This window comes from Pelodiscus sinensis, chromosome 10 (genome assembly GCF_052426305.1).
Source record: "Pelodiscus sinensis isolate ZL-2025 chromosome 10, ASM5242630v1, whole genome shotgun sequence".
Taxonomy (NCBI): domain Eukaryota; kingdom Metazoa; phylum Chordata; order Testudines; family Trionychidae; genus Pelodiscus; species Pelodiscus sinensis.
In genome coordinates, this window is record NC_143061.1 from 41422902 (window position 1) to 41439411 (window position 16510).

Sequence of the window (16510 nt, forward strand, 5' to 3'; positions counted from 1 at the left end):
TGGAGAGAGAGCAGAGAGGTGTAGGGGGCATGAGGTTCTCACCTCATTTGAGGTGACGAGTGATCCAATGGCTTCAGGGTGAAGCTATTGACTACTCCTTTTGGAAGAGTGAAGAACAATGGCATGAAAGCTCTTCTTTAGGATTAAGATTAAATACTCAGGATGTCTACTTATCTGCAGTATCACAGTATAAAGTTTTGAGCCTTTGGTATCCAAAGTCTTCCTCACCTGTGGGAAACTGCTAGGAAAAAACATGACATTGTACTTGATTCATAAGGTTCTGCTGAGTATATAAAACATGGCTGATACAATTCAGTCCTGGTTTAAGTAGGTATAACAGCATTGATAGCACTGGAATTGCATTTATAATAGTGCTGAATTTAGTCCATTTTGTCAAGCAGGCATGACGTGGAAGTTTTATAAAGAAAATATTTCAGAAAACCCTAATTAGGGCAGTCATTCTCATGCAACATTCTCAATCTAAAAACAGGACTTGCTAACTACTCCAGAAGCCATTAACCTTGAATTGCATGTCTGATAATGAGCAATGTGAATATAAAAATAAACTCTCTGCCCACAGATTGGCAGATATCATAGTTGTTGAAGGTAATTGGATTTTGGACCAACTATTTGGTTTCTTCTATTGTTGAGGTACTGAACTATGCTGTCGTGTTTAGGGATGGTGAGTCAGCTAATCATGACTGTATCAGATGCTAAGTGAAATTAATCATACTTTCTATTATAGTAGCTTTGAATGACAAAATATAGGCTTCATAGGGTAGCCGAGTTAGTCTGTTACAGGAAAAACTTTAAAAACAACAAATAGTCTAGTAGCACCTTAAAGACTAACAAAACATATAGATGGTATCATGAGCTTTCATGGGCAAAACCCACTTCTTCAGATGTTTTTGAAAAATATAAGTATCATGTAAATGTATTATCCTATCAATGTTTTTCTCACTGAAGTGACTTTCACAAAGTATATGGATACAGGGATTTTTAATGCATAGCTATGTTTAACTGTCAAATATTTTAAATGGAAGAAGCCAACAAATGTATTCTAAAATGTGATATAATTGTCCAAAGGAACAATCTGTGGTATTCTCATGTTTGTAAATCTCTAAATCTTGCAGGAGAGTAAATACACGTTGTAGATATTTGAACCAATTAGTACTAAGAACTTGAGAGGAAGCAACTTAGGCAAAATATGCTGCAAATACTGTAAAACTTATTCACGTTAACAGTTTTTTCCCAGGGAGAGCAAATTGAAGATTGGGTTAGACATAACACAGATCTTGTCTATTAATCTAATTTAAAGGTTTTTAGAGGAAATGGGAAACACTGATGGATTTGTTTGGAGGATACCAAATCAAAATCCTTTCCAATCCACCTATTATCTTAGGCTCAATCTTTAAAAATTATTTAGCCGACTTTCTGTGATTTTGATCATGGTGTCTTATCTCCAAAGTAGCTATATTTCTGTAAAATTCCTGTCTAATTCCACACATAGACAACCAGTGATGTTCCCTAAAGGGAATGCACATTTATCTGTTGCTAAAACTCTGTGTTTTGATAAATCTATTTTGGTAAAAACTGTATGAACTTTTATCTTTTCAACATCTAACATGGTTTAGGCCTCATTACTTAATGAAATTAGACAAACAACTCTGTGAAATTATAACTAGTGTTAAAAATCCTTTCTTTTTTTATTCCTGTGCATTCCCTTTAGTTAAGCAAATGTTGATCTCAATAGTGTAATTGCTGAAGATGTTATGATTAAAGATACTAAGCCTGATTTGGCACTTTATCACTAAACTCTCATTTCAATGGATTTACACCAATATACATCTAATGTGTTATCATGGTGAACAGTGCCACTGAATTTTGTACACCCAGCAACATCTTGTAGGCCTCCAAATTTGGAAGCACATTTCTCAGTGGCTTTACTGAGAACAAGGTAAACCAGGTTCTTAAAAATGTAAGTATTAAATGGTTGAGAGAGTTCAAATAGGCATACAGAGTTTTGGAGGCTCAGCCAAACTAAATGTAAACTGCAAACTGCGAGTGTGCTTGAACCTAAAGCCTGGTTATAAACTGAAAAGCTAAAGGGAAAATGAAAATTAGGAATTTAAATCTTGATCCAAATTCCATAGCTAGAGTCTATTGCCAACCGGACAGATACAGAAATTCAGATCTAGACTTAACATTTCTCTGAAACTTTTGAGATTTGCTTATCCATTCCTTTTTAATTGCCAGAAGCAATATGACATAGTCTCTAGCAGGAGGGCCTGTAATTTTTTTAAAAGACCTGTGTCCCAACTTGACCTGTGCCATTAAACATTGCGTAACCTTGAACAAATCAATTGGACCCAAACTCTATATCTGCCAAACCAAAGACAATGTTCAGGGGAAGGTTAGCAGAAATAAATGAAACTAATTAAGCTGAGCTCAGGTTTGCCTCTTCCCAGACTGACCACTTATGGTTAGTTTGTTTGTTTTACCTCCACTGCAGCCAGGTTGTTCAGGTACTGAGATCTCGTTACACTATAAATGATAAGAGCAACTTTTGCTGGTCTCTGCATTAGGGGCTAGCTTTAAAAAGCAAAATTAATTTCTCCTTTTGCAGGGTTTGAGGTTACCTGATACAGTACAAGAGACTATGATTTCAAGAGCAATTTGGGTCCATTAAGTGAGGTACAGTAATGAACTAGAACAAGATCCTAATGATTTTCCAGTTGCATTCTTCTCTCTAGTAACATTTTTCTCTCTCAAATTCCTGATTCTCAGAACAATTCTTAACAGCAAAACTCAAGTGCCACTGCAAATGGCAACTGCAGTATCTTAATTTCATTAGCATCATCAGCCAAGCAAACTGTCCACTTTGTAGTTTGTTGTCATCCTGGAAACTAATTTAATATTGCTCCTTGCAATGAACCTTTACTAGAACGCATTGCACACCTGCCATGGCACATGGATGTTCCCATCCCAGACTCAGTATAGATCATCTAATCACAAAGGAAATCATGAGAGCATCGTCAGTGTCAGTCATGAGGGGCACACTGTACTAACTCATGCCAAAAGTATCCAATGAAGAAGAATGTTTCTCCATGGACATAAAAAAGACTCCACTTTAACAGGGAAACCAATTTCATAAACCCACTGTACATCAGTTGTCACCTCATCATCACGCAAAATTAATTTTGGCAGTTCATCCAAACTCTGCATAGGGCAGGCTGTGGTATTTTAAAATCTCTAGGGAAGTAAAATATAATTGGTTTTATAAAGAAGACAAGTAAGGGGCACAACTTTGGCTCATGTAATGTGGGAAAGTCACTGCTACCATTTGAGGGATGTATGTTTGTAACATTTGTGTGTGGCAAACTGAGAAGAGGAGCAGATGCTTATGATTCATCCCTACAATTCCACAGAAATCTGTTCTCTCTCTGCCACTGCTACATTGGAAACTTAATTTTGAAACTTTTTTTTTAGCAAAGCGGCAAAATTTTACATTCATTATAAAAGCTATAAAATTACATTGCCAATAGAAGATGATACCAGAGGAATGAGTAAGCAGTATCCAGAGTAAAAAATAATGATTATTAAACTGTGCACTGGGGCCTGAATATTTAAAAGTGATGAGTGATTTAAGGTGCCTCAGTTTTTGAATGGCTAACATGAGATATCTCAAAAAGGCCTGATTTTCAGAGGGCAGGAGATCAGCACTTTCCAAAAATTTAGTCCCTTTAGGGAATGCCAAGTTGGGCATCCCAAAAATTGAGCCATCCAAAATCACCAAGCTCTTCTACAAGTATAGACAAAGAAAGATCGAGTTGTTTTTGTACTGTTCAGTATTATTACAGAATACTTTGCATGGCATAATGATATAAAGGGATCATCCAGGAGCTGCTATTGGCTTGATGGTGTTCTTGGAGTCAGTGGGATGTCCTGGCTGTTTGGAATGTCTAATAATCTGCTGCTTATTTAAATGTGTAAATAAGAATTTAAGAATGCAGTATTAGTCACGCACTTGTGAAAATCTTGGTTTGTAGTTTTTAGATTAATGGACTGAACTGACTATATCGAGTGAAATGCTGACATTTGGAATTTTAGTGTGTTTAAGATTACATTATAAATGTAAGACTAATGGAGATTATCTATATAATCAGTATCTTCAGTTTAGTTCAAAAGCATTATAAAAGGCAGCAGAGTAAGTCATTCTAACCAAAGGGTACAGCTATTACATTCTATTACAGCTGTATTCACTGAATTGCAACACATCCTTCTCTAACAAAGTTATTTAGTAAAATATGCTCAATTCTAAGGAGTGTTACCTCTGCGTAAGTGAATCCACCCTCATCTAGGTAAAGGCAATGGCAATCTGGGTTCAGCAATCAGCAAGCTGTCACTGGAACTGACATTCGAGGTGGAAGCCTCGCCAATGTTCATTTTCTACCATAATCTGAAAAGCTGCAGGGGAGAAAAACCTGGAGACTATGATCACACGTAAGTGCAGCAGTTTTAGTAAAGCAGAAGTGCAAAAAGCATCTGAATAACGGATCTTATAATGGAAATGACAACAGTCTGAATGATAATGGAACAAACAAAATCATTATAATTACCCATCCCAGATGCAAAATGAGAAGCTCATTAGAAAATGCAATAAAGGTTAACAGATATAGTCAAGATTATAAATATTTTTGTACAGGTTAATATACATACCTAAAGTAGTTGTAGAATGCTTACCTACCTGTAGTGCAGACAGTGATCAGCTGTACAGTAATTGGGTATTACTTAGTGATGGTTTCCTATAAGCATTTAGAAGATTGTTGATTGACCTTTCAGCTGTTGTCTGGCATTACATCCTTATGCAGTACAATTTACCTCCTTGCACTAGTGTATTCAGAACCACCAATGATAAGAAAAAATATTGACATTTATAGGATCAGGAAATGCTTCCTGAAGTCATTACAGGAGTGATGGAAATTTAGTTTGGGTAAAAATGTGTTTGGAAGTTTTGAAAAATGTTTTCTGCCTCCAAATATGGGCTAGCATTTTCAAGAGTGCCTAAGTCCTGTTGAATAGTGATAGAAATGTAGCCGTGTTAGTCTGGGGTAGCTGAAGCAAAATGCAGGACAATGTAGCACTTTAAAGACTAACAAGATGGTTTATTAGATGATGAGCTTTCGTGGGCCAGACCCACTTCCTCAGATCAAATAGTGGAAGAAAATAGTCACAACCATATATACCAAAGGATACAATTAAAAAAAATGAACACATATGAAAAGGACAAATCACATTTCACTTTTACATCTGCACTTGAAAGGGAATCCTCTGAACTGTCATTCATGTTAAAATTTGACACTCTCCAAAGAGGATTGAACAAACACTTGACCTATCTTATCCATTACCAAGATAGCTTCCCCAATTATCACCTCTCATACCATTAACTCACAAACATCCCACTCTCCCCACCTCTAATATCATCAATTCACAGACTCTTACCTTCCTTCCTTTCCCCCCTCCCCTGCATCCCCCTCCTGTTCTGAAATGTGATTTGTCCTTTTCATATGTGTTCATTTTTTTTAATTGTATCCTTTGGTATATAAGGTCATGCCAATTTTCTTCCACTATTTGATCTGAGGAAGTGGGTCTGGCCCACGAAAGCTCATCATCTAATAAACTATCTTGTTAGTCTTTAAAATGCTACATTGTCCTGCATTTTGCTAAGTCCTGTTGAAAATTAATGGGATTTAAGCCTTAGTCAACTTAAGCACTTTTGAAAATTTTACCCTACTTCTATGTTGCATATATGGCTAACTAATACAGAATGACTTCAAAAGACCCATCATTTCAGGTTGATTTTAATAGTTTTAATAGATTTAAAAGTCTGTAGACTTATAAAACTCTCCTGAACTTGAATAATTGGCCACAAACCAAACTTGAACAAAATTTTCAAATTCAGATGTTTAATAATCAGAAGTAAATTTTATATATATGTGCTTTTGCTGATATAGACAAAAGGAGACTTCCAGCTTCGTATTATGGTAGATTGTATTTGTCTTATAGTAATAGAGATGTAGCCGTGTTAGTCTGGGGTAGCTGAAACAAAAGACAGGACTATGCAGCACTTTAAAGACTAACAAGATGGTTTATTAAGTGGTGAGCTTTCGTGGGCTCTGGCCCACTTCCTCAGATCAAACTGTGGAAAAAAATTGGCATGGCCGTATATACCAAAGGGATACAAACAAAAAAAAGTGAACACATATAAAATAGACAAATCAGATTTTAGAACACAGAGTGGATTGGGGGGGGGGGTTAATGTCTATGAAGTAATGATATTAGAGATGATAATTGGGGAAGCTATCTTTGTAATGGGTGCAATCATTAGCATCTTTGTTAAGACCCATTCGTAAAGTATCAAATTTAAGCATGAATGACAGTTCAGAGACTTCTCTTTGAAGTATTGTGTTAAAGCCTCTTTGAAGCAGGATGCAGGTAGTAAGGTCATTGAGACAATGCCCAGGCTGGTTGAAATGGCAAGAAACTGTTTTTTCTTTGTGAAACTGTCTGATGTCTGTTTTGTGTGCATTGATTCTTTAGCGAAGTGTCTGAGACGTATGTCCAATATACATAGCAGATGGACACTGTTGGCACATGATGGCATAAACTATATTTCTGGATGAGCAGGAATATGTGTTCTTGATCTTATAACTGGAATGGTTAGATCCAATGAGGGTGTCAGCAGAGTAAATATGTGGACAAAGCTGGCAACGGGGTTTGTTGCAAGGGAAAGTTCCAGGGTTGGTATTAGTGTGGTATGTCCTGTGGTTGTTGGTAAGAATCATCCTGAGGTTAGGTGGTTGTCTATAGGGGTATGTCTACACTACAATGTTAGTTCAAACTAACGGACATTAGTTTGAACTAACATACTGTCTGTGTCGCTGTCACACACTCACACAATCACTCCCACACACACTCTCCCAGTCTCTGTGCCACACTCACAGTCACTGTCACACATGCAGTGCCACACACAGGGTATGTCTACACTACAATGTTAGTTCGAACTAACGGACGTTAGTTCGAACTAACATTCATAGCCGCTACACTAGCGCTCCGCTAGTTCGAATTTGAATCGAACTAACGGAGCGCTTAGTTCAAACTAGGAAAACCTCATTTTACGAGGATTAAGCCTAGTTCGAACTAGCTAGTTCGAATTAAGGGGTGTGTAGCCCCTTAATTCGAACTAGTGGGAGGCTAGCCCTCCCCAGGTTTCCCTGGTGGCCACTCTGGCCAACACCAGGGAAACTCTATGCCCCCCTCCCGGCCCCGGACCCCTTAAAGGGGCACGGGCTGGCTACGGTGCCCGTGCCAGGTGCAAGCCTGCCAGCACCCAGCCAGCAGACCCTGCACCTGGCACGGCACAGAGCCACCCACCCGATGTCCCTCAGCCCACCCCCTCTTCCCGGGACCAGGCTGGTGGCTCCTGGGAGCTTGCCCGGGACCGCAAGAGGCGGGCAGCTTCCTGGGCTAGTGCGGACATCGTGGACCTCATCCACGATCTCCGCACTAGGCACAGGAAAGTGGCCGTCTACGGCAGGAGAGCTGCCAGCCTGGCCACCCAGGAGCAGGTTGGCATGAAAATCAAGGGGGTCCACCGAGACCCCCGACCCTGAGCCCTGAGCTTACAATGGCCGTCCTGGGTCAGACCAAAGGTCCATCTAGCCCAGTAGCCTGTCTGCCGACAGCGGCCAACCCTAGGGACCCTGGAGGGGATGGACCGAAGACAGAGACCAAGTCATTTGTCTCGTGCCATCCCTCTCCAGCCTTCCACAAACTTTGGGCAGGGACACTACTCCTACCCCCTGTCTAAGACTGCTCCATGGACCCAACCTCCATGACTTGATCTCACTTCCCTTTAAACTCTGTTCTAGTTGTAGCCTTCACAGCCTCCTGCAGCAAGGAGTTCCGCAGGTTAACTATTTGCTTTGTCAAGAACAACAACTTTCTCTTACTAGTTTGAAGCCTGCTACCCATTCCTTTCCTTTGGTGTCCTCTAGTCCTTCTTTATGGGAACTCAGGAAGAACTTTTCTGAATGCACCCTCTCCACCCAACCCCTGCTTTTAGAGACCTCTATCCTGTCCCCGCTCCATCTCCTCTTTTCTAAGCTGAACAGTCCCAGTCTCTGTAGCCTCTCTTCATCTGGGACCTGTTCCCAACCCCTGATCATGTTAGTTGCCCTCCCCTCTCCCAGCCTTTCTCTTCCCCTCTCCCACCTCCTTTTCCCAGTCTCCCCCAGTTTTGTTCAATAAAGACAGAGTCAATGTTGGAAGAAACGTTATCTTTATTTTGTACATCAATAAGAAGGGGGGCTAGGGAAGGGTAAGTGGAAGGAGGTGAGGGAGGAATGGGGTACGAGCCCTCCATGGGGAGGACTGGGCTGTCTCTGCGGGCTTCTGGGGGTGGAAGCTCTCCTGCAGCCCCCTGATTGCCCCCTCTCCCCAGATGGCAATCTGCAGCAAGTGCAGCCGGGCTGATGGCTGAGTGGTGTGATGTGCCCAGTGTGGCTACTCTGGGCAATCCAAGCCAGGACTGCTTTGCAAGCGGGGCACCCCTGAGAAGTGTCTGTCCGGGGTGGGGGTCGGGACCCTTTAAGCGCAGCCCTCGGCTAGCCTGAGACAGCATCTCCACGCTCTAAGTCCTCCTCTGATGCCCTGCCGGCACTGCTTCCGGCCATCCTTAAGCCCTGTTCAGGGTCCACTCAATGTGGACTTGCTAGTTCGAATTAGCAAAACGCTAATTCGAACTAGTTTTTAGTTCTAGACGCGTTAGTTCGAATTAGCTTAGTTCGAATTAACTAATTCGAACTAAGTTAGTTCGAATTAGCGCTGTAGTGTAGACATACCCTAGGAGACTATGGGTCTGTCTCCCAGAGCCTCTCAGAGTGTAGTATCCTGTTCCAGTATAGGTTGTAGTTTATTGATAATGTGTTGGATGGGTTTAAGTTGGGGGCTATACGTGATGACAAGTGGTGTTCTGTTGTTGGTTTTCTTCTATCTGTCTTGATGGTTTCTGGGTATTCGTCTGGTTCTTTCAATTTGTTTTTTTTTTTATTTCTCCCGGTGGGTAATTGAGGTTTATAAATGCTTGGTAGAGATCCTGAAGTTTCTGGTCTCTGTCAGTGGGATTAGAGCAGATGCGGTTGTATCGAAGGGCTTGGCTATAGATGATGGATCGTATGGCGTGTTCTGGATGGGAGCTGGCGGAATGTAGGTAACTATATGAGTCCGTGGGTTTTTGGTAGAGAGTGGTTTCTAATTTACAATTGGTGATTTGTACTGTGGTGTCCAGGAAATGGATCTCTCATGTAGAAAGGTCTAGGCTGAGATTGATGGTGGGGTGTAGGTTGTTAAAGTCTCTGTGGAATGTGTCCAGTGTTTCTTGGCCATGGGTCCAGATCATAAAGATGTCATCGATGTAGCGTAAGTAGAGAAGCAGTAAAAGGGGACGGGATCCAAGGAAATGTTGTTCTAAGTCAGCCATAAAGATGTTAGCGTACTGTGGGGCCATGCAGGTACCCATGGCTGTGCCGCTGATCTGGAGATATAAATTGTCCTCAAATTGGAAATAATTGTGAGTGAGAACAAAGTTACATAGGTCTGCTACCAGATTGGCAGTGGTATCTTCTGGGATAGTGCTTCTAATTGTTTGTAATTCATCTTCATGTGGGATGTTGGTGTATAGAGCTTCTACATCCATGGTAGCAAGGATGGTGTTATCAGGGAGGTTATCGATGTTTTGTAGTTTTCTCAGGAAGTCAGTCGTGTCTCGGAGATAGCTGGGAGTGTTGGTTATGTAGGGTTTGAGAAGAGAGTCTACATAGCTGGATAATCCAGTAGTGAGCATGCCGATACCTGAGATGATGGGACATCCGGGGTGTCCAGGTTTATGGATTTTGGGAAGGAGATAGACCATTCCTGGTCGGGGTTCAGAAGGTGTTTCTGTGGGGATTTGGTCCCGAGTAGATGTAGGGAGTTCTTTAAGGAGACGGTGTAGTTTCCTTTGGTATTCTGAAGTGGGATCAGAGAAGAGAGGTCTGTTTAATGTGGTTTTGGAGAGTTGTCTTGTTGCCTCCTGGTCATAGTTGGACTTATTCATAATGACCACAGCACCCCCTTTGTCAGCTGGTTTGATTATAACGTCCAGGTTGTTTTTAAGACTCTGGATAGCATAGTGTTCAGTGCAGCTGAGATTGTATATCGCTTGTTGCCGTTTGTGAATAATGTCAGTCTGTGCATTGTTGCGGAAGCTTTGTATATAGAAGTCCAGATTGTAATTCTGACTGTCGGGGGGAGTCCATATAGAATTATTTTTCTTTTGGTGTTGATAGGGGGGATCTGGTTGGTCAGACTGATGTTCATTGGTACTTTGGAAATATTCTCGTAGGCGGAGGCGGTGAAAGAAAGCCTCAAGGACATCACAAAATTAAATCCAGTTTGTGGGGGAGGTGGGACAGAAAGAGAGACCCCGGGATAAAACAGACTCTTCTGCTGGGTTGAGTTGGTAGCTAGAGAGGTTAACAATATTATCCAGTGGGTTCAGGTAGTTGCTGTTGTAGCCTGTGGTGTGGAGCAGTTTGGAGAGTTTATTGTCTTTTCTTTATTGTAGGGAATAAAAAGTGTGTATATTAGATTTCTTGTCTGGTGGAACAAAAGTCTTATAAGGTGTTAGTCAGTGTGGATGTTTGTCTTGAGATGAGATTCTCTAGGTTAGAGATGTCATTCTTGATATTTTTCTGTTTCTTGTATAAGATACTAATCAGCTGGTTCCTTAATTTCTTGGACAGTGTGAAGCAGAGTCTCTCACTGCACAGTGCTGCATAGTCCTGTACTTGTCTTGACATACATGGAACCACAGACCTTAAACAGGACACATTTATTAAAGAAAATATAAACAACAACAGGCTCAAAGAGGAAGAGAGAACTCCATGAGCCTCTAGAAGAGGCTGCCTGTCCAATACCTGTCCTGACCCCAAGAGAAGCCATACAGAGTTCATGTGGGCCTGGTGGGAGTTTTATAAAGGTTCAGATAATTCATATAAGCAACAGCTTAAGAAGCACCTCTGAAGTGATGCAAATCTCTGAACTTGTTGAGGTTTGCCCATCCCCACTGCTAATCCCACTCAACAGCTGTGATGCAAGAACAAGCATGACAGTGATTCATATGAGCGAGGGAGACACTGTCAGCAATAAAGTTCAGAGGGTTATTTTCTTCCCTTTTGATAAAAGCATGGATAGGTTATGTAAAGTAATTCAGCTGGTGCTACAGTCATGAGAAAATATCACAGATGCATCACCACCATTTTACAACAGGATTTGCAATTGCTTTAAGGAAATGGGGATTTTGTTCCATTTTTCACACAGACGTTTTGCCCACAGATGGAATAGGGCTCATATCCCCCCACCTTCCTTTTTGTCCAGGAATCCCTATTATAAAATGAATTTAATTAGCTAGCCATGCAAAGGTTGGGCACTTTTTAACTATTAATGGCATGTTACAAAAATTTATTGAAAATAATGGCTACACATTAAACCCTAAAAGAAGGGCATGCTACATATGGGTTTAAATATAGCAAATGCTGCTACACCAGACTAAAATCTTTCAAAGCCTTTATTATTTCATATATAGTTTAATTAACCTTTCCCTTTTCAGTAGAATCTTTCATTCAGATTTAGAAACATTTAACTAGTCTTTACCAAAACTTCCTCTCATTAGAAACATCCTCTTCAGATTTATTTTTTTACAACATGGTGAATAAAAGGTGTTAACAGCATGCAAATTAATCTGGACTCTTGTGAACTTGGAAAGAAACCTTTTGTTTTCCTGTGCTTTCTGGAAAACTACAAAAGCCTGGTTTTAATACAGTGAAACTTTCCCCCCCTCAAAAAAAAATTTAGTTGACCTTTCAGCTGAGAACTACTGAAATGACTGTTAAACCAAAAGGAGGAGGGAGAATGTGGGTGAAAATAAGAGGCTTAGGTAGTGATTTATGCCTGCACTGATATAGTTAACGTCTGGTACAAAAGCAAAGGGACTGTGCCTAGGGATGCTCAGTGATGAATATGCTTCCCCCCCGCACCCCGCTCCTGATTTGGGCAGCCTTTAGTTGTGCTGAAGCTAAAATGATCTTTATGGGCCATTACGGTAACCCAGAATTGCCAGTGTGGAAGAACACCCTAGACTTTCTTCCTTTTGATCCTGATATGCCCTGTCCTCTGCATCCAGATCTCCTGAGACATGGGGGTAAGGAGCATAGTTAGGCTATGTCTAGACTGCAAGCCTCTTTCGAAAGAGGCTCTTTCGAAAGATACTTTCGAAAGAGCCTCTTTCGAAAGAGAGCGTCTAGACTGCACGCGGAACTTTCGAAAGAGCAAGCCGCTTTTTCGAAAGAAAGCACCCAGTGAGTCTGGATGCTCTCTTTCAAAGAAGCCCTATTTACATTCAAGAACACCTTCTTTCGAAAGAAGCACTTTCGAAAGAAGGCGTTCTTCCTCGTGAAATGAGGTTTACCGCCGTCGAAAGAAAAGCCGCGTTCTTTCGATTTAATTTCGAAAGAACGCGGCTGCAGTCTAGACGCAGGTGAAGTTTTTTCGGAAAAAGGCTACTTTTCCCGAAAAAACCCCTGAGTCTGGACACAGCCTTAGAGATGCTAACTGGGCAGTGGAATTGTATCACACTCACTGCACCTGCTCAAGCCAGGACATGGTATGAATGTTTGGTAGAGCCACATAGTAATGGATTTACCAGCTGCACTCACAAAATAGTGCACTCTTGTGCACAGTGGAAAGGAACTGTAGGGTGGATAGACGATACAGACTTCTGCACCAGTTCTGCTGGGGTCAGAGCATTTGTTTGATATTTTCTCCTTATAAGCATTAGTAATTTGATAAATGAGTCTTTTAAAAAGGCCTTAAATTAACTGAGTCAGCTCTGGCAAAAGCTGCATTTTGGTATTCAGCAGATGTCTCTCTGCAATATTGATTGTGTCAGCTTACTACGTTACACACGTTAAGATGCTAAAAATGATGCATCGTAATGTGGCTGGTTACTGTAGCTGTGAGTAAAGTTTTGCCCATAAAGCAAAACTGTCATATATTTTGTTTTCTGCCGAGTTTGTGAAAAGATGGAATGAAAAAATTCAGCTTTTGTTGCCATATTTTTACATCATGGATTGACAGTTAAAAGGTAAATTCCACTCACTTCAACAGGTTTTCATGAGCTGAGTCTTGCCCATGTTATAAACAGTACTTATATTTTCCAGTAGAACTTGAAAGGGAGGGGTAAATTCTTTTATAATAAATACACAACAAATATGGGAAAGAACAAAACCTTCCTCCTCTCCAGAATACCCACATGCTGGAGAGACAGGAGGAGGATGACATGGGAAGAAGCAAAAGAAAAAGTTCTAATTAGGCTCTTAAAATATAAATGTCCTTAACAAAAGAACAAAAGACACCTCAGTTAGAAGCTTCTTTTCAAAACCAGAAGTTGAAAGGCAACAAGAAGATTGAAACCAACTTTACGGTAGGATATATCGAAATGTGTGCAATGTGACCAGCTTGTTGATGGTATCATTGTTAGCCAGATGGAAAGCCAGTAGCCCACTGTTGAAATGTCAGGAATTTATCAAGGATCTGTGATGGGTCTCTGAAGTTGACCGCGGCTGCATTTCAGGTCATTGCGGGGGAGGAGGGAAAACATTTAAAGCCACTGGCTGCACAGTTGCTCTGTCCTGTTCAAAACCAGGGCAGAGATGGCCCCAGATGGAGATCAAAACCTGGTGGACAGATGGGTAAGTGACGTGAGAGTGTTCAATGATTGTCATCACTAACCACTCTGCACCAAGTACATTCCACTGTCATGTCCTTTGGTGGCATAAACGACTATAAAGAGAGAGTCTAGAAAACAAGCGGGATGGCAGATATCAGAGATCTGTGTACAAAGGCAGGATGCTTTTGTCATGGATCTTAGCCAGCAATATGACAGAGGCCTTCTCATGGGACAAATGCTATACTACTAAGTAACTGTAGCCATGCCATGGAATTGCCTGGAGCCATGCCATAGGAGCACAGCTTTCGTCTCTTCTTTGGCTATCCCTTGATGTGAGGATGATGTCTTCCAAGCAGGGATGAAAGTAAGGCGGTGCACCCCAGTGTGGTGTTCCAACAAGAAGGAGCTGGCCACCTGGGGTACTATGGTGGAGGAGGAGGCAAGACTTGTACCTACCTGAAATCCTGGGGCTCTCCTGCAGGTTGCCACACTAAACAACAGGAAGCCAGGCAGGTTAGAAGGGCCTTTCACTGGTCCAGGACTGCTCCAGCTCTGAACCCTGACCCTCCTGGTGCCTACCTGGATACTGGTTATTGCTTGTTGTTCCTCTTCCATTACTATCAGGGAGCAAGAGGAAAGCACACAACACAGCGTGTGTGCCCACATTTCTCTCCCTACTGGCTGGGGGGAAGTGAGCAGAGGGAAGTGATGAAGGGGTTAGCAGTCAGATTTTGGGAGGAAAAGCTTCAGCCCCCCTGGCCCTGTCTAAATAGCACCTTTCTCCCTACACTCCTCCCTACACACCCCAAGCCCATGCCTTGATCCCAACAGTCCCCTGCCCTGAGACCTCCTCAAACCCTCAACCCTGACTCCTGCATTCTCCTAGCTCCCTGCCCTGGGTCTCTCCTCACACCCCCAGCCTGGACACTTGCATCCTTCGCATCTCCAACCCCTTGCCTTGAGCCCTTCCTCACATCCCCAGCCCTGACTTCTGCAGTCCTCCCATCCCGTTGCACAGATGAGAATCAGAAGCACAGCAAGGTAAATAGATAAGGGTGTTGGAGCAGTGATTCAGCCCCACTTCACACCAGTGTGAATGATAAATGGTTTGACCTCTGAGGTGCACAAAATGGTAGCAGTCATGACATCATTGAGTAGTCTGATGATGGACATGAATTTCTGTGCCTACACTGCGCCTTCTATAGGACATCACGTTTGATAGAGTCAAAGACCATGGTGAGATCAATGAATGCCATGAATAGTTCTCTGTTGTTGAATAGCAAAGGGTAAGGATTGATGTTATAAGTGTCCTGGCACTGCCACCCTAGGCTGAACCAGCCAGTTTCCTGAGCAAGTTGAAGTGCTGGCTTCGGCTGCCATCTTCAAGTGGTTGTAGCACATTAATGACCTATCCAATGTCACAACGTAAACCAAATTTGAATCATGCTGCTGGTGTTGGCTGTTGAGGAAAATATTTAACTTGTGGGTTTTACTTGCATGATGCAACTGAAAACAACTAGAAGCTATCTTAGAAAAATTCAGCTACAGGAGCCATCAACTGCCGTGAGCTTTATATCATCATTCAAGACCTTGTCAATTTCTGAGAAGGACTGAGCTTGGTAGCTGTCCCCAGATGTTGTTGGTGTAGATGAACTTACATGAAAAAGTAGTTGGCAGGTTGCTCATGTACACATGAAATAGTATTGGTGAAAGAACTGACTCTTGACGAAGGCTGTTGATCAACTGCTTCCAAGAGCTGCAATAGTTGCCCATATGTACTCTAAAGTTCCTCTTTTGGAGGAAGAGCTTTGCTACTTTGACCACCCAACACAAGAGAGGTTCAACACAAAGCCTCTGTGCTAACTAATCAGTTTGAAAGGTGACATGGATGTTTATCTTGTGTGACAAACTCAGAGCAGTTAACTGAATTGAACCTTAGCTTTGATTCTACGTATCTTTGGGTACTGCGTAGCAAGATATTTCAGCACAAGCCCGAATGGAAACTATCTGAGGGTGCAAGCTACGTTAAAAATAAGGTGCAGTCTTCCATGCTAATCACCTGTAGACCTTGAGCCTGCAGGATGGTGTGGAAAAATCCTAGAGATAGGTTGGAAAATGGGAAAGCACTGTAACAAGATATTCATTTTTTCTTTGTAGGCCCCAGTCTTGAAAGCAGCTATGCATGAGTAAACACCTCCATTGTTATGGATCACAATTGACTTTGATCATGGTACAGTTTACCCATACTGAGCAGCCTGCGGGACTGGGACCTTAATCCTGTTCATTGGCTGCAATAAATTGGTGACAACACTTTCATTAATGCAGACTCAGGTTTCTCACAGTTCTTTTTATCTTGCATTTAAATGTGTTACACTCTACACCAAAACTGGAGATCAAGCACCTGTATGCTTTTTCTTCACAAGGAAGTAAGTTGTGTTCATATACTTGAATTAGCTAACTCAAGGGAAAATTCAGGGTAATTTTGCAGGTTTCACACAAGTTAGGAGCAGACATTACAGATTAAGAGAATATTCTAGGTTTGGATCAACCATGTTCAGAACCTCCAAGTATAGCACATCCAATTTATTTATAGGGAAAACAAGTAAGCTACTATTTCAACATCCCTAGTCACTGCTGTTTGAGCAGTATGGATTTTCTTCTGAACTAATACTGTAAAAAAAA

At 41.6% G+C, this 16510-nt stretch overlaps 1 protein-coding gene across 1 annotated transcript; it reads right to left on the reverse strand.

Moving 5' to 3' along the window:
• Positions 1 to 9344: 9344 nt before the first annotated feature.
• On the reverse strand, positions 9345 to 14443 carry LOC149523864 (uncharacterized). Its single transcript, XM_089780997.1, has 2 exons — positions 14408 to 14443; positions 9345 to 10465 (listed from the first exon to the last, which is right to left on the reverse strand). Exons 1-2 carry the CDS (start codon positions 14441 to 14443, stop codon positions 9362 to 9364), a joined length of 1140 nt encoding a protein of 379 aa, XP_089637123.1. The 3' UTR covers positions 9345 to 9361.
• Between the last annotated feature and the right edge of the window lie 2067 nt (positions 14444 to 16510).

Bases quoted from the DNA above. Each gene is read 5' to 3' on its own strand.
- LOC149523864 (XM_089780997.1), bottom strand. From the start codon at position 14,443: ATGGAAGAGGAACAACAAGCAATAACCAGTATCCAG. The intron at 10,466-14,407 runs GTAGGCACCAGG...GATGTCCTTGAG, and splicing joins AAGCAATAACCAGTATCCAG to GCTTTCTTTCACCGCCTCCG.